Below are 22,054 nucleotides of genomic sequence, written 5' to 3' on the forward strand. Positions count from 1 at the left end.
AAGAAAAAAATATCAGAAAAATTAGACGTGTCATCTTTGAGAGGTTTCACTAATGTTATAACACCATCGGTGTTCCACGCGCCTACGGGCGTATCTGACAATGGTGCTTAGTTCCGCATAGTGTTGCTCACGTTGATCTGTGAAGAAAAAAAGAGGCTCCAATCCACGCTGTGAAGGTCGTTGGCAAGCAAAGTTTTAAACGACGCTCACAACAATTGCCCATGCGTAGTCACTTGAATTCACACACGTGGCTCTACAAAGAGTAAACGAGAGATTCTGCCAGCCTTTACTTGGAATTCGCGGGGTCGGCATCCCGAACGAAGCAGCGTCGGCCACGGCCGGGCTAAAGCAGTGGACGCCGCCGGCGTAACCCGGCCGTGCGTCGGATGAAATAAAACGGAGAGGAGCGTCTTTCGAAGGGTGACACAGCGAAACCTAAACATCCTGATGGGCTAGATCGGGGCTACAACACCGCGCGACACAAGAATAAACACCGAATCAATTCCGCGTGTGAGCTTAAGGATTCTAATTTATACCAATTTAAACTAGTTAGTTTGGTAAGTTTGAGAATTGCGATAAAGCTTAGCGAACTCTTATAATCGCTATTTATCAGGAAGAATTGCTCCTTCCGCCTTTTGTAATACATATTAAAACACAACTGGATTGGTATTCATCAATTTAAAAAACGGAATCCTATTCGTGGCAAGCAGTGCGCAAAAGGTAGCGTTTCTCTAGCGGCCAGATGTCTGTATGTGGTCTCTACATTTTGTTTACGCGCCCTACAAACCAATCCTTAACGTACCTTTGCCATACGACCACTTAGTTCCGTCGGGTCCGGGTTACCCAGGAGATGCTGTCGAAGAAGTTAATCAAGCCGTGCGACGGAACCGCGCGATGCACGGGAAGCTGCGCCAAAACAGTTCCAAAACAACCGTCGCTAAAGCAGACGACAAAGCCGTACCGCCGACGCGCCCGCCGGTGAGCAGGCACCTCCGCGCAGGGAACGCTGGGTAAATTCGCCGCACCATCTACAGTATGCTCCGTGAGTGAACCCCCCCCCCCCCCTCCCCACCTCCCGCCACTGCCTCAGCCGCGTTGGAAGTTTATTGTCCCTCACGCCGCGAAAAAACCGTTGGCTGGTAGAAGTAGAAAGCTTTGCTTTAAAAAAGAAAGGCGCGGTTACGTTAACTCTAGTCCTTGACGGCGACAGCTGGGAAGTCACCTTTTTGGGGGAGACATAAAGGTACCCTTGAGCTAAATCCCACATTTGCACTTGCTTTATCGTTATTTTGCTTTACACATCTTCATAACATTTATATGTCGGGGTAATGGTACATTGCGCTGGATACAAGACACTGCTTGTGCGCACATTGGGGTGTGGGTTTTGAACCGTCTGCACAGTATTCGCGATCAAGCGATCATGATTGCGTAGCAGTTTTCTTGGTGGGGAGATTAAGTACAAATAATAAAACTGAACAACTCACTAACCGAAAAATAGCTGCCTTTGCCATCAACACAAACCACGCCCTCGTTTCCAGCTGTCAGCTATCCTTTATCTGAGTGCCTCGCTCCGACCTCTTTTGCACCTGGATCGAGAGGTTGGAGGAAGGTAGGATCGATTGAGTAAGTTTCGCTTTTGAAGATGGTATATCTTGCTTGCGCTACTTAAACGCGAAAATTTTTTGTCTGTCTGTCCGTCCGTCCCTCCCTCGATCCAGCTGTCTTGCTCAATAAGAATGATTCCTTTATTTCCCGTCCTTCGAAATGAGCGAGGCAAGGAAAAGAAGCTGTATGAACAGCTTGACTACAGTACGACACGTTTAAGTTTTAGACAGCTTACAGGACCAACATGGAACAGCGCAAGTAAGAAGAAAACAAACAATCAACAGTTTTAACACGAACGTGTTTTATGCCCGGCTACACAAAGGTTTTGGTGACGTGATATTCGTCACGGAAGTGGCATCGCAAGAAAAACTGCCATTGACGCGGCGGCGCCCGGTTTCGATCCCACGACTCTCCGGCCGCAACGGGAGGTACGTGGCGCTCTTCCCACTGCGCTACGAACCGAAACGTGAGCATATGCTACGAACGCGCTTTATGCCCTTCCCTGTGACTCATTCAGATGGTGCGCGCCGTCTAGAAGAGGCGAAGCGAATTGGCGCATCATGACGCTAATGAGCGCCGACAGTGGGCATCTCGATGCCAGCGCCTTCTTGTATGGGGAAAGCGCGTGAATGCCGGCACCCTCCCCTGTTCTTTGTTTCTTGCGTGTCGGAGTAACTTTGTCTGGCGGGGTCAGGCTCGCGAACCCTTCTCACAAGCAGGAAATTCCTTTAACATTCAAGTGGTCCTGTTAAGGCCCCTTTCACTTTCGTGTTTTGCCGATTCCTATGAAAGAGGAATCAACCACATTTTTTGCAATACAGGAAGCCCGCAACAGTGTCGGTTACACACATTTTTTTTCATACAGTCACCACAATAACAAAAAGCGCGCCGCAGTCCCGATTACATGCATATTTCTACGGGTTCAGAGAAAAACAATATCAAAAAACAGATAAGTTCAGAATGAAGAATAAGTTACGGTTACCATACGTAGGCACAGGGAAATACATAAACTGCATGAAGCGGTCCTTGTAGATTCAGGAAAATCGCATTAGAGGGAAAATAAGGTCCGTAATTTCTTGTATGGTGCCATTTCGACGTTAATGTGTTTGTAATGTTGTTAGTATTGTTAGTTGTTAATACTTCCACGTCTCGCACAATATCTGGGTTCTCGCTCAAAATGAAGTGAATTTCGTTTTTTTTTTTTTTGTCATTCCATCAGGACTTTTCAATGCCCATTTCCTACTCTTGCGTTTGCGGAAGAATATGTTCGTTAGTTTGAGGTTATTTCTCTCTGCAAATCCAACCAGTGTATCTCCTTGGCAGTTGGGAGTGCCTATTGTGAAATTTCCCACTGATTTTTCTCCTACTCTCTTTGCACCTGCTTTTGCGTTAAGTTCTCCCATGACAGTTGTGAACTGTGTGGTTCCCTTATTCATTGCTGAGTCGACGCCTTCATAGAAACTATCTACGGCCTCATACTCGTAGCTAGCTGTTGGTGCGTACGCTTGTATTATCTTTATCCTGTACAGCTTGTTAAGCTTGATCAATACGACTCCGACCCTTTCGTTAACACTGGACAATTCTTCCACGCTCCCTGCTGTCTCCCTCTGGATCACAAATCCTACGCTGTGGTCTTTCGTTTCGTGAGGTCCCCGATAGCATAGAATATGCCCGCTAAGTAAGTTCTCTGAAGCCTTCTCCTATTATAACCTCACTTAGCCCTGAGCTGAGTATGTTATATTTATCGCAAAAGTTTCCCATTCTAGAAAGAATTACTCTTTGGAGTCCTTTTGAAGTTAGGAGAATCCTTTAACGAAACGTTTGTATGGACAAAACATTTCCAAACTCATAAAACTGGTAGCATGCCTTATACTTGTGAATATTGTTTAGCGAAAAGAAAACATTGGGGATATTTGAGAGAAAACGTTACTACTTAACTGATACTAGCAGTGATCTTTTAATAAACAGACCTGGGCGTAATTTTCACGATAGAAAACAAAAAAATTAGCATTGGCTTAGCTCGGCTATGCCAGGATATACGTAGCGTACGCTAAGGTTCAGGTGGTTATTCTTAGGTTTCCTGGTTGTCTAGGATTACCTGATTATCATGCTTACTGCTGATAAAACGATTTCCAATTCAATTCAATCCAATCCGATCCAATTTATTTCAATTAATCCAATCCAATCCAAATGCGGTGGCTCCGGTGCGCCAGCTGTGCGCCGTGAGACGTCACTGCTCCTCGCGCATGCGCAGCACGACTCTCCAGGAGCCACGCGAAACTACTCAACCTCGGCCAATGTAGCTTTCGCTACAAAACGCGTTCAGAATAATGACCGCAAACACAAAAAAAAAAAAAAAACTCGCGCTGGTGCCTTGAGCTCGTGGCTGTGGCGCCAAGCGCAGCAGCCACGAAAGGTCCCAGCAGACGGCGGGGCATCAGTGCGAACGCGGGTAACTTGAATTGACTTGAGCAAACATCCACCGTGTTTATCGTGGGAGGACCGAGGAATCATGGGAAGACTAACGAGGTGAGAGGGAGAGACGGAAAACATTAGCATCACAGGAGAGAAGATTGGATGAAATCTACAGCTAAGCGAGCAGATACGCGGCCAATTTTTTCACAGCGAGAGGTACGAAAGGGCCTGTCCTAGCTCTGACTCTAAAAAAGTGTGGTTGATTCCTCTGTCACAGGAATCGGTAAAACACGAAAGCGAAATGTGCAGCGAAATTTGCAGCTGAGCATGATTTGGGGGTGTCTTGTGGGTGTGCTTGTGGAGCGACGTCCTGCTGGCGGGTCGCTTCGGCAAAGGTGTACTGGCGTCATTCCCGTGACGGCTAGGACGTCAGTTACATCTCGGTGTACCCCAGCATAAAACACTTTTGTGTTAAAATATAAAACCCAAAACGAATAACCCTAAATATAAGATACTGTTTAGTACTAAAGGTTGCTTCCCCGCAAGAATACCCTGTCTGCAGAGGTGCACCCTTTACAGGCCGCTTGCTCCGTTGTACTGGCGTCACTTCCGCGACAAATATGACGTAAGTGAAATCTTGAGAATCCGAGAATAAAACGCTTTCGTGTTAAAAGCTCGACCTTTTGGTGGTGGCGCAGCGGACGTGGGCCACATCAGCGACGCCGAGTACTACCAGGCCGTGGCGCTGAACGTGGTGCGCGAGATGACGCTCCAGCAGCGAAAGCGGCAGCACCAGGAGGACAAGCGGCGCCTGCTGGGATCCACCCGCAGCTCGGTCAAGGGCCAGAGCACGCTGCGGCACCGCAACAACGCCGCCAGGCACGGCAGCTCCGACGGATCGGCCGGAGGACACGGCCAGGCACGCTCCACTTCGGTCAAGGTCTGAACATTCACACATCGGCTACTGCATCCCGTGTGTCGAGTGTGGAAAAGTATGGGAACCCTCTGATCACACGAGCAAGCAAGAAAAAAATTATGGTGGAACATAAAACACAAAAAAAAAGGGGGGGGGGGTTACTGTGGTTTAGCTAAGCTAACCCTGGATATGTAAAGCGGAAGCCCGCTTAAGTCTTGGTTTCACTTGGTTAACCTTTGATTTAGGTTTAATATTGATACTGTCGCGTGGATTATGTGTTAAGCAGAGCACTCTCCCATTTAAGATGTGTACCGAACACAGAGCTTGCTACAATATCTGAGTGAGGGATACGTGCCGTGTTTCTTGGTTCCGTTAGCCATTTTTCGCTGAGATCTGACATGCTGTCTCGCCTCTCCGTTTTAAGCGCCGCGCCTAATAAATCGGTGCAACACCACACAGTCGATTTTGTATCCGTCTATAGGGACACAACAATACTATTCGTCCGAAGCCTGCCTTTTTCTATGGTTGCGGTGCCGCTTCGGGCGCTTGAGGAACGGCTCGCCAGGCGACGTCCGCGGGGTGGTAATCCGCCTGGCGATTTCCACCGGTTGGGGTGGTATCCACCGGACGATATCAGCAGACGCCGCATGCTTACGACGGCTTAAGGCCTCCAGCTCCTGCACAAAGCTCATAAAAGACGGCACGGCCCGGCTACGCTCGCATGTACGCGATCACTCACGGGGTGAGGAGTGAGCCAACTGCGGAGAGCGCATGCGCCAAACGGCATAGGTGGCCGTAGCGGATAGCGAACGCAGCCCCCGTCCGAGCTCGGCCCGGCGGGTCGCGTGATGCGTTGCCTAGGGTACGACCAGAGTCCTTCAAAGCATTGAAGGACTCTGGTACGACGCAGCTGCGGTCAGATGAAGGAGAAATTTGACGGGACAGCGAAACCGCTAGGTGACATTAATTAAGCTTTTCCTTAAAATAGGTACGACAGAGAGAGAGAGAGAGAGAGAAATCCGTTATTGGTGGGAAGGCGGGCTGTATGTTTGTAGTGGAACCAGGTTAAATGATGGGGTAAGAAGTGAGCTCTGGAATTGAGAGGGTCTCAGTCTGGTTGTGAGTCTTCTAGGAGTAGGAGGAGGATTTTAGTGAAGCGGAGAGTAGACCCGTCGTTCTATACTGCTCAGGCAAGACCGCTTGATAGTCCGAACAATGCGATTAGTGAAGAGGAAGATTGTCCACGGAACGAGTATTTATGGGTATCGTAGAATCGTTGGTGGAGGAAGGGGGGGGGGGTTCTAGAGCGAGTAAATTTTGGGCGAAACCAAATTAGATGGTGCAGGCAGCTTTGGCAGCGGGAGTGGCACTGCGGGCAGCGTGGTATGGTGGTAGGCGCGTACCATTTGCTAGTGTTTGGGTACATGACTGGCATTGGCTAGGTACTTGCTTAGGAATACCTCAGCTGCTCTTGGGAGTATAGGTTGAAAGCGGTGGACCCGGGTGGGGTGAGGTTTTTAAGACGGAATTTTTTTTTCTTATAGCGGTGCATTTGCAAAGCTGGCAAGGCAAAGACCACAGCACTTACTTCAACTGAATACGACTTTTTTTACAATGTACAATTTTATACAAACGAGCACAGGGTAGAGGAATTCGTTATTCATATCTGGAATTATTATAGCCAATAAAACTGCATTGAGACTCAGATTTGGCGCTACGCTCCATCGATGAGAGCCAACCATATCAATAAACCTTCCTTGCAGCCGTTCCAAATCACGCTATTTTCATATTTCTGGCTGTACCATTGCCAATAAACGAGCCACCGAACAGATACAAATTTCTCTTATCAAACCGTAGTCATAATATTCTATCCGTCACCTTGAAGCCCTCGGATCATAAAAAAGAGTAACGGTAAGGCTATTGCTGTAGTCAGGAGACGTCATTTACTGGATAACAAGTGAAACGATTTGCAGTGTATTTCAGATATCTTCATACACACGCAAACACGTGCATGCGTACCATATGCGTATACCCCTCTCCGTGTACACGCCGCTCCGGCCGGTTATCGCGAACATCACTCTACAACAACCACCTAGGCTAACCCCTCTATACTTGCAAATATTTCAGTAATCGACAAGCTTTCCTGTAGCATAAGTATGCATATGCTCAACAAAGAAAAACAACATCTAAATGCAGCCTCGTGTTATAACACCAGTAGCATGTAATGCAAGTGTTTCCAATTCGTATTAAGTGCGAATGCACTTCTTAAGCGAGCCTGAATCGTCCGCCGCCGTCGTCCGCATAGCAACAGCTGCGGGTGCGCGCGCTCCTCGTCTTCCCTAGCAACGGGGGGAGATGGGCGCGCGCTACTCTCCTCCTCCTCTCTCCGCTCAGTGACTGCGGGTGTTGGGCGCCTCCTCTCCACTTCGGGCGGGAGAGCTCTCGCTCGCGTAGCGGGCGCTCCGCATTCCGCCTCTCTCCGCTCAGTGACTGCGGGTGTTGGGCGCCTCCTCTCCACTTCGGGCGGGAGAGCGGGAGGGCATTCGCACTTACACACTCTCCCCCTCGGGGAAGTGCGAGGGAATTTTTATTTCGTAGAATGCCCGTGAAATTTATGCCACATTGGCTTGTTTAGGGTACTGATCAATATACTGGCGAGCTGTGCACCGCTAAATTATATCAGCACACGAAACCGATTTACATCGCTATGTATAGCCGTAGCACGAGTATTTCAACGAATGCCGCCTATGGAGGTACTGTTAGTAGAATAAAGGGCCGTGGAATTACAATCAGGTCCATGCATATGCCGGTTTCACAAGGCCGGCCTGCGACACACACCTGGCGCTTATGCGGACCGAATGTACCGCACTAACATCACGTCAGAAACATTTACACTCTCGTAAATACCAGTATGTCGAACCGACAAAAATACCGGATTCGTTACGGTTCTGGTTCAGGCGAAATCATTTCGTTCCGGTTCAGTTCCAATTTGACAAAATCACTTACCAAACCGGTTCGCGAACCGGTTCGATGCGTTGAATTATCACAGAAATTAGAAAAATATTTAGTAGGTTAAAACGGCAGTCAAATCAAAATACAAACAAAAATTCAAAATGCTGCTCTTCCCCAAGGGCAGTGGCGCAGTTGCAAAGCAACTTTAAGCAATTACGAGATATTAGAAAAACAGATGAAGGGGCGACAATTTACCACCTACTTTCTCGCCCAGACTTTATTTTGCCCTAGCGACTATTCATAAAGCCACCGCCAAGACGGTGGGATATATTTTCTGTCCTTTCCTTTTTTGTTGAAATCGCAATCGTCGCTATGAAATCGCCATGACGCGAACCTTGAAGCCTTAAATTTACGCCTGCGTACTGGTGCGTTCAAATACCGGCGCTTGATACCAATGGCGCACACTTTCTTATAATTTTTATATCCGTCACGAAAATGACACCAGTACCACGAAGCAAGCGGCCTGTAAAGGGTGCACCCCTTCACAAAGGGTCTTCATGCGGGGAAGCAGCCTTTAGAAATAAAAAGTACGTTATATTTAGGGTTGGTCGTTTTCGGGAGTTATATTATAACACGAAAGAGTTTTATGCCGGGATACACCAAGATTTCACTGAGGTCATATCCGTCACGGAAATGACACCGTACACCTTTGCCAAAGCGACCTGCCAGCAGGACGTCGCTCGCCAAGCCCACCCACAAGACAGCCGCCGGCCCGCAAATCATGCTCAGCTGCAGATTTCGCTGCACATTCAACTTTCGTGTTTTATCGATTCTCATGACACAGGAATTAACATAATTTTTGTTTTTAGTTTATGCCATGCAATTTACAAATTCGAAATTAGAGCAATGCCATCCAAATAAGAGAGAAAACTCTTCAAAGCTTGGCGCTGCTTAGAGGGACAAGTCCACGGTTCTAGAACAATTTACCTTCGTACCAAGCAACGCCAGACGCTTTCGACGTCGAGCTGCGTGAACCGGTTAAATTTTCGCAGTGTCAAGAGTGCCATACGACAGCGCTTTAGCTTACCGCTGCAGCCATTGCTAGAGTAAAGACCGAAGACATTGGAAGCTTTCCTGGGGCCATCACAGGACAGAGTGTTTGCCGGTGTGCGGTGTACAGGTTCTGTCTTAGCTTCGTGATACCAACCGGGAAGTTCGCGTCCGGCTTTTGCCTCGTTTATTCTTGTTATCTGTAGTTTCATTTATCATTTTTATAGCTTCGGTCAATTTCTGTAGCTCTGAATGATTGCTTACTGTTCGCAAGGTTATGTTACGTTACGTTAGGAAGAACGAAGAAGTGCTAGACGCGGCATTTTTTACGAAACGCCTGTGGACGTCGCTTTAGGGAAATGTTAATGTTGCCGTCCGACGGCACTCTAGACACAGCCTTAAGTTGCACCCCTAAAACATAGTCTGCCAATGCATTCTTTAGGTCGACCTTTAAGTACGGATAACTCGATGGGGTCGAACTCGTGGGGTGGAATGCGTGCTCGACTCGCATTACGAAGGTCTCGGCTCGAATCTCGTTCAGACTCAAATTGGTTTACTTTTATTTAGACTCATTTTAATTCAGTTCTCTTTGCGCCGTTTGTCATTTTACATCGTTGACCTGCTACATATACCGCACGCCTGCTTTTTGGCTCTATGTGCATTTAATGCTTTCGTGGTCATTAATGAACGAAAGCTGCTGTTTTGTACACAACGCTCAGTCGAAACCTACTATCTGGGGCTACAGGGCAGCAAAAAGCGAATCACTTGTTATGGTCGTGTTCAACACATCCTTAGCCATGTAGTAGGTGTAACAGAAAACCGTCATTCCTTTCAGTACGTTGGCGCCGATTTTGCACAAACGTGCACTCAAAGTACAATCGATATGTCATCTTGGGAATCAAGAAAAACTACCATCAGGCTGCGATTTTGGCAAAGGCTCCTTCGGCAATAGCCAGCCATTTTAATTTATTTTAATCCGTAGTTGTTATGGAATTGTCATAAGTCTAGAGCTATCATTTTTAGCAACAGGCCCACAGTACAGATATATCAACTGCCCGCGCTGAAAATGGTCATTTGTTTCTGTCGCGCTAACGAACTGAGGTCAAAAATAAAGTAACGGTAAAATTTAGAGCAGTCTGAAGCGAAAAGTCATTTAAAACAGGAACAATATTTGAAACGCTTTTATCACATCTGATAAGTATTTACATATGCAAACGCGTGCGCGTGCGTCATAGAGTTTTACACATTATGCATGCTTTGCCGCGTGATCGCATGCGCCGTGGTCGCTTCCCTTACCCTGTAATATGTAGTAGGAAAGGGAGCCCTGGTCTCGGTGATACGCTGTGGCTCTCCTACATTTATTTAGACGCGTAAGGCCCAGCCGGAACTTAGAGAGCGGTGTAGACAAGCGACCGCACCTGGAGCGCAGTCGTGTTTGAACTTCTCTGTGTCGCGTGGCGTGCTGACCTGGCCAGACGCCACTTATGATTATTGTGGCAGGATGCGGATGATGATGATGGTGGCGCTAAATTCAGATGGTGTTGCCGCCACTACAATGTAACTATATCCGTGGCCGAGGAGCTTACCTGTAACGTGCATACGCATATGCTGAACAACGGCTCGTACCCAAATGCATTTCCATGTTAAAAATCTAGTTCCACGTGATTCAAAGAATGGAGATAATAAATTATTTTGTTAGAAAGGGGAGTACCAAAGGTCGCTGTACGGGGAAGAGGGGGAATAGGGAGGGAGGTAGACGCCCACTAAATCACGCTCGCCAGGCCACTGGCAACGCCAAACTCGGCTAAGGTCACCAGGTGTTGAGGATTTTCGAGAATGTCCCTATGTAATGCTTCTATATCTGAATTTTGAAAAACATTATGGTCCAGTCTATGAATATCAAAAGCGGAGCAGTGCAGAACAAGATGGTCCATGTTTGCTTCACACACAGTGTGACAGAAGGTACACGTGCAGGGGGCAGCGGTACCAATGCCCTTCTTCCGGTCAGCAAGTGTCTGCCATTTATGGATGATGTGAGGTGTAGTGGCCGTGTTGGCAAGTACTGGCAAGTTGTCAAGTGTTGGCAAGATGTATATGAAGGGTTGAACAGCAACGTTTATTTTTGCCACATAAAAAATGCCTTCAGTCGTTAATTTTCTGACGAAGGATTATGCATACCTTGTGAACAAAAGTAGAAAAGGGAACCTTTCCCGCACACCATCCACGAGACGCAAGTGTGAGTACCGGGTCAGTCAAAATCGCCGATGCCCTTCGCATAGAGAAGTACCTGCTGTCTGGTATTGGTGCTCTTTCAGCTGGCCGCGGCGAATAAGTAGTAGGGCTCGCATTCACGGGAATCAGCGGAAGGACACCCCGGCCGCAGCGGCAGGCTTCCAATAATACTCAAAGAAGGCGTACTGCCCAGCCACGGCCAGCAAGTCCATGTCGCCCGCGCTGAACAGCAGGTTGGCCGTGAACAGCGTGGCCTCGTTGCGACGCATCCTACCGGACCCGCGGCCACGGCAGCTGCAAGGGGGCCGGCCGAGGGAAGACGTACGGCACCAGGGGAACGCGGCAACGCCCTCGAAGCGCTCGTTCAGCCGTTCCCCGATGCAATAGCGGTGCACAGACGAGTCCGGTGGGAAGCACCGACCGCGGAGCACAGAGCGTTGGGCCCTGGCGCCTTCTTCGGGGCACACCATGCTCGATTGCTCTACTGGGCCCACTGCGGCAAGGCATAAGGACGGCCTCTGCGCAGTGGCGGCTCGTGCAACCGGCGGGGCTTCTGTCGCCATCTTGTGCCGTCCCTGATGAGACCCCGTCTTTGTGCTGCCCGTCGTTGTGGCCCTCGACGGTCCCGGCTCTGAGGGCGCTGCCGTTACTGACGTGCATATCTGCCGCGCAGCCATGGCGGTCGCGGCAACCATCTGGCTTCGCCTCTCGGTCGAGCGGCGAACCCTATGCCCTCTTATCGTATTGCTCGAGAACATTGACACTCGATCGCAAAAAGGCTGGATTGTTGTTGTTGTTGTTGTTGTTCCTCTTCTAGTGGCACATACCCTCGTGGGGGATTGGCGAAGAAACGGGGTGGCTTTTTGGGGCTAAAACGCCCACCTCATGGCCCTATATAATTAGCCTGTAGAAATTGCGTGGGCCCGCGAGCTGAGGATGATGATGGTTTTTTGGATGTTTCTGGCTCATACCCACAAGGGGAGATTTGTCTAGAGCTAAATAGTTGAGTCTCTACTTCAATTGGAACCTAAAATATTCCAAGGGAAGCGAGGAGGCGCGAAATGAAAGTCCGCTATGACAAAAACAAAACTCCGAATTACTCAATACTTCTAGGCAGAGTTGCTGGATATATTGAGTAACTCTGCTTCTAGCGGCCCCTTAGCAATTAAAGCGACCTCTAGCAGATAAATAGGCGAGCTCTCAGACGCGTGTAACTTCGTTGTTCTCAAATCCGGTGGGGAAATCCCCATCACGACGGTGATGGGGATTGCCCCACCATTATCGACACCGCGGAATTCTGGTAAAAAAAAATAAAAAATAAAATAGAATAAAACAAAACAATATCTAATGCTCGCGGTAAATAAAATAGACACGTGAACAAGTGATGGCTGCTACCCGACTTCCCCGTTAGAGCTGGATGATGCCACTCTCCTGGTGACGTGAAAAGAAAACCTCCGGCGCCGCACACGTGCTTGCTACACCATGTGCTGCCACCCTCCCCCCGGGTCTTACCCGTGCCGAGGAGGTGGCGCTCAGGAGGATTCGGGTGCGGGTGGCCTGAACTCCCGCCGTGACCCGCCGCTGGCCTCAATATCAAGGTGCCTTTACAAACCCTGGTTACCCAGTTTGCCACCGCAGCGACGCGATCGCCGACCTCCACCGCTTTCTGTGGTCCTGCCTCGCCTTGAGGCCGACGAGACTGCGGTACCTTGCGGCGACGGGCCTCCTCGTAGACGACGCCTCCGCATACGCCGCATGGATACATGGATGCCATCATCGTACACTCCTTGACTTCGTCCGCGAAGCGAACATTTTCATGTTCATCTAATCACCATCAACTCATACCCACATATTTATGCCCTGTGGCACAATAAACGTTCATTAAAAAAAATTGATGGCTCTTCTAATCTTTGGAACCACAGCTGGGCTCCTTCTCTGCAATGCACACCCTCACCAAATATTGAGTATGTGAAGCTTGCTTTTACAAGTATTACGCTTACCTGCGTATTTTTCTTTTTATGGTATTTTCGTGTACGCTGCCTGTGAGTGCAACATGTAGAAAGTACTGACCTGTCGGCTGTGCATTACAAAGACGAAATATATCCCGCTATGAAGGAGGGCAGGGAATTAAGCATATTTTTGGTGCCTTCGGTTTGGCTGCACTCGCTGAACGCATTCACGTATACAGTGCAACACTCGCCGCTTGGAATTTCGAGTGCAGCACACGACGCCTGCACTACTCTCTTCAAAGTACCGACAGTGCAGAGAGTGCCGGATGAGTTGATGGCTTTCCCTTAACTTCCCAGAGAGAAGGTGCAGAAGATACAAAGAAAGTTCAGCACTGCTTCTACAGTGGCGGCAGTTGCGTTGGATTAATCGTGAACTCGTGCAGAAAGTGCAGGTCATATCGAAATGAGACCTCTAATAAAGCCCGTAAACAAGTGACACTTCGCAACCATGGCGTTAAAAAAATAAATGAATTATTTCAAGGAATGCTGAGCCAGTCATTTCTATACAACTTTATATTTACCCAATGTCGCACTTAGCGCTTTGCATCATTCATTATCCATCCTTATTTCGGATTTGGCAAAGCAGACGCGATCAACGTGCACGGGTCTTACAGTACGCAAATATCTGCCCATTTATTCGCCCTAAGTCGAACGCTAACAAGTGGTTTCGACCAAAGTTAGGCAGAGAAGATTTCCATGAAGGCAGAAAAATTAAGTCAGCAGCCTTAAAAAATCTGCCTCCTCAACCGTTAATCGAAAGATGATTGCATCAACCATTCCCCGTATTGATGGCACTGTTGACGAGAGTGTATACCTCCGTACGTATACGCACGGGTATACTTTTGCACGCAGCCACTTTCTATCTTGTGATAAAATGCGGTGCCGCTCCCTAGGTATGCAGTAAAACCTGCATACTAGGTATGCACGGTATACCGCAAGCCCTGGTTATAACGAAATTCTCGCGACGCAAATCTGGATTTTGTTCTAAGCTATACTTTGTAAAAACGCAGATGATTTGCATTGGATGCACTGCCGTACGAACCATTAAACACACTCCACACTCAATAAAATAGATTCAAAAAAGGCCGTTTCGTTGTAGCGATGGTTTGCAGAACCTCCAAATGTTCCAAGAGTTGTGGACGGGAGCTCAGTCGTCAGTGGACCAATGTTCTGTGTGTAACTACTTTCTCTACGTCTCTAAAGCTCTCTCGGGACTTGGGCTGCCAGCTGGTCCAACGGCGATCTTTTCCCCGCAGTCGTCGCACCCGAAGGAGAGCGCGTCGCTGTCCAGCTGGGACGGGATGCCCCAGGACCTGCCGGCCGAAGTGGTGGCGCTCGTCGAGGTCCTCCTCAAGGAGGCCGAGAGCAAGCAGGACCTGGACTCGAGGGAGAGCGAGAAGGTGCCACGGCTGCAGTCCTCGTCTTCCGGAGCCAGGGGCACCACGGTTGCCGCCGCTGCGCTGCCCGGGGCAGGGGGAACCAACAGCAGCCAGGTCACGTTCATGATATGGGACTTTGACGGCCAGCCCAAACACTTCCTCACGCATCAGGTCAGCCAGAACGTCTTTGCTCTTCCCGTTTCCGCCATGTGCCCGCGTGCGTGCGTACGTGCGTGAGTGAGTGAGGGAGGGAGGGAGGGAGGGAGGGAGGGAGGGAGGGAGGGAGGGAGGGAGGGAGGGAGAAAGAACTTTATTTGCCCAGAAGTAGAGAGCTTGGACTCTCTTTGCCGCGTTAGTCAGCCAGAAGATCTTGGACTCTGGCGGCTTCTTCGGCCATCTGGACAAGGCGTAGCTGCGTTAGAGGATCAGAGCTGCGCAGCGGGGTTTCCCAGAGCTCTAGGTGGTTGATATCTATGGGGGGTAGAGGGGTATTGCTCCGTGGTTTTCTTTGGCATTTCCACATAATGTGTGTGAGGTCTGCGCGGTGGCCGAAGTGTTTGCACTTATCCGAGAAGATCTCTGGATGGAAGTGACTATAGTGAGCGTGCTTGCTTGTGTGCTTGCTTGTCGTTCGCTTCCTTCCAATTAAGTTTATTAGTCAATGTTTGCCAGGAAGAATCGTAGGCTTCCGCCTCAATCTCTCCACCCAGGACATCCTACTTCAAATCAAAGAGGAGGTAATGGCACCGGCCGCATGACATTCTACAACCACCATTTTGGCGTTACACCTAAAAGCCGCATTTTACAATGTGAAGCACACCGCCATCTTGCTTAGACTCAACTCCCTCGGCTGCGGTGCAAGGACCTATCAGTACGTCCGAGAGTTTCTCGCCAAGAGACAAGCCCTCCGCTATATCGGGAAACACGCCGCAGATCTGTTTCCTCTGGGTGGGCGCGTCACACCTCAGGGGAAAGTCCTATCACCTATTCTGTTTAACATCGCCTTGCTTTGCCTGCCTTCCCTGCTAAATGACATACCGGGCGTCCAGCACAGCCTGTGCGGGGAGGACATTACGATCTGGCTGTCCACTGAAATATATAGGGGAGACTGAGTACCGATTGCAGACGGCAGCGGGCGTGGTAAACCGCTGCGCCCAATCGTTCAGTCTTAGTTGTGCAGCAGAAGTCTGAACTGCTACTGGTCTCCCCCCCCCCCTCCCCCGGAAAAAAACAGCCACCTGGATCTACGACGATTAGTATCCACATGGATAGCCATATCATCACCCCCTCTCAACATATTTAGATCATTGGTATAACTTTTCAAGCAGAACGAACCTCTTCCTTTGTAATCAACAAGCTTAATCACACCACAGAACAAGAAACCCACACGATCAGACGCATTTCCACCAATACGCGAGGCCAGGGGGAGGCGGATACGCTTTGACTAGTCCAGGCATTCGTCATATCCCGGATCGCCTACTCTATACCGCTCGCTCATCTGTCTGCGGCAGAACTCATGAATGTACATACACACCATAATCCAGAAAGCCTACAACCAAGGCATCGGACTCCCAGCAAGCACTTTCACACAGACTCCTCAAGCTTGACATCCACAACACCACAAAAGAATTAACTGAGGCCCACCTCTCGAGCTCAAGAATGAGACTGGGAGCCACAGAAGTAGGCAAAGCCATTCTCTCCCGCCTGGGGCTTTCAGCTTCACTTCCACATTCCCCTATTTACCTAAGAAGCATCCCACGCACAATACGTCAATGCTTTGTTCTTCCTCCTCCACCGCGCAGCATTCACCCTGTGCACCACGCGACGAAACGAGAGAGCAGAGGCAGAGCAATTTATAAGAAATTGGGAAACGAATCCGGCACTGCCTACACGGACGCTGCCACATACCGCGGGATTCAAGCCCCGACCGGTGTTGTAGTCATAAAGAGACACCACCTCGCCAGTTTCACTATACCACACCATAACCGACTGAAAGCGGAGTTGTAGTAAGCTTTATTTGGTAAAAGGTGGAAGGTAAATGAGAGAAATGACAGGTGGGATCCAAATTCCAAAACCCCAGAAGCTATTTGGGCAGCCCTGGCCCTACTAATCAGCGCAAGCTGCTGTGCAGGGTCCGATCTGGACAGGGTTTACTCTCAGGACTCTAATGAGAATTTGTGGCTATTTTTATCCCACCTAATTGGGAAATTCGAAACTGTATGGAATAAATTGGCTACAATGCGGGGAAAGAACATAGAATTGCTGCAAGCGGAGGAACCGGCCATCGCCCTCACCGTGAGTCAAACCAAAGCTGCTGTAATCGTAACTAGCTTGCAACGGTCGTGCCGCGATTTCACCAGCGGCAGAATTCACCGCACAACCGCCAACTTCTTACTTAACGCTCCCCAAACCACTTCAGAAGGATCGAGTCCCGGTTCATCTTGGCGTTCCGGGCAACGAGACCGCCCATCTCCTGGCTTGAGAGCTATCCCACCGAGCCACTGTTGCCGGAAGTGAGCCCGAGCGCAGACATGCAGTGATCATGTACCAGTAACTTACACAGCACTACCGACTAGAGCGACAACATTACCCGCAGCACTCCATATAGAGCTGAAATTACTTGATTATAGGGTTTAACGCGCGCCGTATACGCAACGCAGGCGATGAGTCGCGCCGTAGTGGACGGTTCCGGATTGTATTTGACAACCTGAGGATCTTTAACGTGCGGCCAAATCTCGTACACACGGGCGTTTTGGCGTTTCGCCTCCATCAGAAAAGCGGCCGTCACGGCCGGGAATCGAACCCGTATCCTCGTGCTCAGCAGCACAACGCCTTAGCCACTGAGCCACTGCGGCGGGTGGAGCTGAACCGACTCTTCCGTGCCCTCCAGACGAACACTTTTCTCCACCCCACAAGAGGTCGCATTCTGGTTCCTACCTGTTTCTTCTCGCTTTGCCGCTTCTGCGAAGCACCCGGGACACTCCATCACATAATAGAAGGCTGCGGGCAAGCCCGGTTCCCCGTCCCAATCCCTATCTCACCCATCAGCTTTGGGAGAGGGCACTAACTCCCTTGAGGATCAGCGTCAGTTGGTCGAGGGGGCCACGTCAACATGTTGACGTGGCCCGTGCTCAAGGTATCCTGGACCGAGGAAGCCACCCCGAAGTCTCCAATGTGTTCTCAATAAAAAGTTTATTCTCTCATGTACGATTATTTTACCCCATTCTTATTTGTATACTTACGCATTGTAAATTCCCTCTTGTCAAGTCTCCTGAGTGCGTTGGGGACACTATCATCTCAGTCGTGGTCGACATAATCATTAGCACCATAATCATCATCATGATCGCCACCATCGGCGAAACGCGCCATGCACCGTCGACAGCCGTGGCACAGGAAGCAGCAGTTCTTCGAGGGACAGGACACGCTCGAGTACGTGCTGCTCGTCGCCGGTGTGCTGAGCTTCCAGTTCTTCCTCGCCGTGCTGTCGCACGTCGCCGAGCTCTACCACGGCCTACCACACGCGGACCCAAACACGAGCGTCGCGCACACCAGCCATCGCCGTAGAGGCGAATCTTGGTCAAGGCGACTCCGAACGACGCGAATCCCAGACCTGCGCCGACAGGCCGACCACCTGTACTCGATGCTGCCCACCGGCTTCCGCAACTCGGCCTTTGCGCTCAAGCTCCGCAGCATCGCCGACTGCGCAAACGATGCGTGCTTCAAGAGAACGAAGACCTCGCCACTTTTCCTGGTCGAGAAAGAGGACGTCGCTGAGTTCGCTAATTGGAAGAAGGCCTGCGGGAGACACAAGGAAGAGGGAGAGTGGAGGACCGTGCGTCCGGTGCCCAAGCGTCGACGGCGCCACAAGCCTGGTTGCTAGGCCTGATGAAGCGCTTACGTGGAATAGTTTATGTTCGCCGACAACATGTCGCGAAATAGAACCATTTATGCAATGATTCAATTTATGGAGCTGCTATTGCTGTAACCGATCCGAGGCGTCGCCGAACATGCAAGTTCCCATCGTAAGCTGCTGGACAGTTCTCTGGGCCCAGTTTTCGTGTTTTTTACATGTATATGAATATTTTGTCCGACTGTTGATATAGAGTGTGGGCTCTACAGGAGCTCAACACGGCGTGCGGGGGTTTCTGCTTAATTGTGGACGTGTAATCCTCATTACAAAGACGCTATAGAGTGTAAAAATTGTTTGTACGTTGAGATAAAACCGTAGAAAATAAAAGCGCATTTTTTGCTTCTCTGTCGCATTGCTTGCCTGTTGCTTTGCTTTATCGGATGGAAGGAGGGAATCGTTTTTTCATTGTCCGTTGTGCTTCACCCACTCCGCAGGCTTTCTACTCGTCTCAGGGCATCTACCTCCTCCTATTCGACCTCACCAGGGACCTCGAAGAACCCATCCATGTGCCGGACCAGACACGCGGTGTAAGCAGTGTTCGTGCTTGAACATTTTTGTGCCACACACAATCGTGCGTTTAGTGACTAGAGAGGCCGACATTATTTAGGCTGGTTTATGGTGATTTCTATCCGTCCAATAAACATAGCCGAAGGCTGATGTTGCCTAGCTATTGTTCTGATGGATTGATTGCGAGGGTAAGATGGGGGTGGGCTATTGCGCCGGAGCTACACCCGGGCTATGAGGCGCGCCGCAGTGGAGAGCTCCGGATTAATTTTGACCACCTGGACATCTTCAACGTGCGCCGAGATGTAGACATGCGGGAGTTTTCTCTTTCCCCCTCCATCAGAAAACAGGCCACCGCGACCGGAATCGAACCCGCAACCTTGAGCTCAGCTGGACAGCGCCTTAACCACTTAGCCACCATGGCGGTTCAGCTATTGTTCTAGCCAAGCTAGTAATCACCGAGTTTTTATTGCAGCGCAGACAATCATCTAGAGCCCGGCTATTGACTAGTTTTAGAGCTTAAATACCAAAAGAAGAATCGAGAACTCTGCAAGTGTCGATACTTTATGAGGTAGCTAAAAACTAAAGCAGTTAATAATAATACAGTCGTTTTTAGTTGAAATAGTTAGCGTCTGCAATGGGGTTCGTTTTCATTGCTCTCAAGCACAAAGTGATCAGAAAATCGGAAGAATTGCTTGTGCGGGGAATCAAAATCAACAATTGAAATGCACTAGTAAGTCCTACCAACCAGTACATACGCGATCTTGAATACATATACACCGAGCTTCAAGAAATCTTTGGCGCACCTTTACCTTCAAGGTGTCAGCGTAGCCTGAGCACGTGCGTTCAAAAGGTCTGGCCGTGATTCTTGGGGACAACGCATTCAACCGCCGACGTCGACGCGCGTGCAGATGGAAGACACGGGCGCGCCGATGTCGACCATCGACCACGTGCACCAGTGGCTCACGTCCATCCACGTTTCGGCGGCGAGGACCAACCAGGACGGAGACTTCGGGTCCGTCAAGGACATCGACGACGGCGACACGTCACAGCTGCTGCCCACGGTCATTCTCGTGGGAACGCACCGCTCCAAGCTCAGGGGAAACGCCCAAGCGAGAAATAACACGGTATGAGAAACAGCGCCACTCTTTATTGTCCAAGCTGAATCAAGACTGAGGATGGGGAAACTCTACGATAGCGAAATTTTCTGGTTAAGGAGAAGTTAAAGGGCAGTGTGCGGGTTCGAGCTGGTTGGTGCTCCATAACATTAAGGGACAAGAAGAGAGCGAAGTGGGTGAGGGAACAAACGCGTGTTAAGGACATATTAGTAGAAATTAACAAGAAGAAATGGACGTGGGCTGGGCATTTAAGGCGAAGGAAAGATAACCGTTGGTCATTAGGGGTAACAGAGTGTATCCTTAGAGAAGGCAAGCGTGGCAGGGGGCGGCAGAAAGTTAGATGGGCAGATGAGATCAATAAGTTTGCGAGGATCAATTGGTCGCAGTTAGCACAGGACTGGGGTAATTGGAGATCTATGGGAGAGGCCTCAGCCCTGCAGTGGGCGTACATAGGCTGGTGATGATGATGATGACTAAGCAAATGTGAATCGCAAAAAAAAAAAAAAACAAAGCGCCTTGCCTGAAGGACGTTTGAAATAGTGACGTCGAGGTGCGGACATTTTAGGAAGTCGAAGGAAAAAAGGACTGGGGACTAGTGTGGGATTCGGAGAGGGAGGCAAGGAGCTAAAAAGAGAAGTTAAATTGGCTCCAAAAATAAAGTCCGAAGACCCTTTAAATTTTTGGTCTCAATTATTGCACTTGTAGTCGTGCTTTTCTAGAGTAAACGCAATTGTTTTGGGTTTTTCGAAGGACAGCCAAGTAGTCACGGAATTGAGGGACTTTGCATAGCAAGAGCTCTACGCTGCTTAGGGATCGCTACAAGACGCCAAAATGTATGTATTTATTGTACTTAGGAAAAGGAAAAGCCACCAACAGGCGTAGTTTGTCTCGCCTAGGGGGCGGACACCGGAACGCCTGCTGGTGTAGGGGGGGAGGGGGAGGAAAGGGAGAAAAGAATACATAGGAATAGGAGGATAGGGGGAGAAGGTTGACATTACAATGCATGTAACTCGCGCAAGGGTAACTATAAAACACAAAAGAGAAAAAAAAGGAAAAAGGGGAATAAGGGTAAATATAAAACACAGAAGAGAGAAAAAAAAAGGGTTGCACACTGGGAAAATTAACATTACAGAGAAACACTACAGATATAGACAACACATGAATCTACAAAGGACACAGCACACTTGTAAAAGGGGTCACACACGCACACACACAAGTACAGAAGCTGCTTCAGCAGCAGCACTCCTCCACAATCTGGGCAGCTAGGCAGAGTTGTAGTGGAGTGCGCTGTGCAGCCCCGAGGCCCGCAGGTATGTACCCAGGGCCTCGAGCACTTTGTCTCGCTCCCTAGCACTGCCCGGGGGCCAAAGCAGGTCCTCAAGTGGCCGCGCTCCGTGAAGCACGACCAGCAGCTCTGCCCGCCCTGCCGCAAACTTGGGGCACTCGTATAGCACGTGCGGCAGGGACTGCACGGGCGCTCGGCAGTGGGTGCAGGAGGGGCTGGTCGCCCGCCCCAGACGGTGCTTCCGCTCCGCCGTCCACACGTCCCCCACTCGGAGGCGCAGGATGGCCGAGCGCAGTCGTCGAGGCAGGCGTGAGGCCCGCACAGGCGGTAGGCCCCCTCCGACACGCAGCCGCGGGTCCGGATGCTTGGTCCGGATGTGTCGCTGGATGAGCAGGCGGGCGTCGTCCGCTGCCGCCTGAGCCACCATGTCCGACGGAGGCAGCGCGTGTGCCCCGGCGGCCAGCTCGTCCGCCCGCTCGTTGCCATCCAGACCAATGTGGGCGGGGACCCACTGCAGGCACAGTTGAGTGCCCCGGTCCGCCAGCTGTGCCGCCTTCTCCCGGATGCCACGCACCAACAGGGAGTGCGAGTCTCCGTCCTGAAGACGCACCAGGGCCACTCGGGAGTCGCACAGCAGGGCGCAGCGCTCGGGCAAGGGCTCCATTTCCAGCAGCAGGTC

The 22,054-nt window shown here is 50.1% G+C and overlaps 1 protein-coding gene across 1 annotated transcript in view; it reads left to right on the forward strand.

Annotated features, from left to right (window-relative positions):
* Positions 1-22,054, forward strand: part of LOC144163330 (uncharacterized) — an 81,827-nt gene that overhangs the window by 17,229 nt on the left and 42,544 nt on the right. Inside the window, exons 6-9 of the mRNA XM_077694263.1 lie at positions 4,719-4,960; positions 14,436-14,729; positions 18,903-18,995; positions 19,884-20,099. Of these exons, the coding sequence (XP_077550389.1) occupies positions 4,719-4,960; positions 14,436-14,729; positions 18,903-18,995; positions 19,884-20,099 (845 nt within the window). The remainder of the gene's footprint in view (positions 1-4,718; positions 4,961-14,435; positions 14,730-18,902; positions 18,996-19,883; positions 20,100-22,054) is intronic.

Source organism: Haemaphysalis longicornis, unplaced genomic scaffold (genome assembly GCF_048455015.1).
Source record: "Haemaphysalis longicornis isolate Haplotype H1 unplaced genomic scaffold, Haemaphysalis longicornis Haplotype H1 scaffold_12, whole genome shotgun sequence".
Classification (NCBI taxonomy): domain Eukaryota; kingdom Metazoa; phylum Arthropoda; class Arachnida; order Ixodida; family Ixodidae; genus Haemaphysalis; species Haemaphysalis longicornis.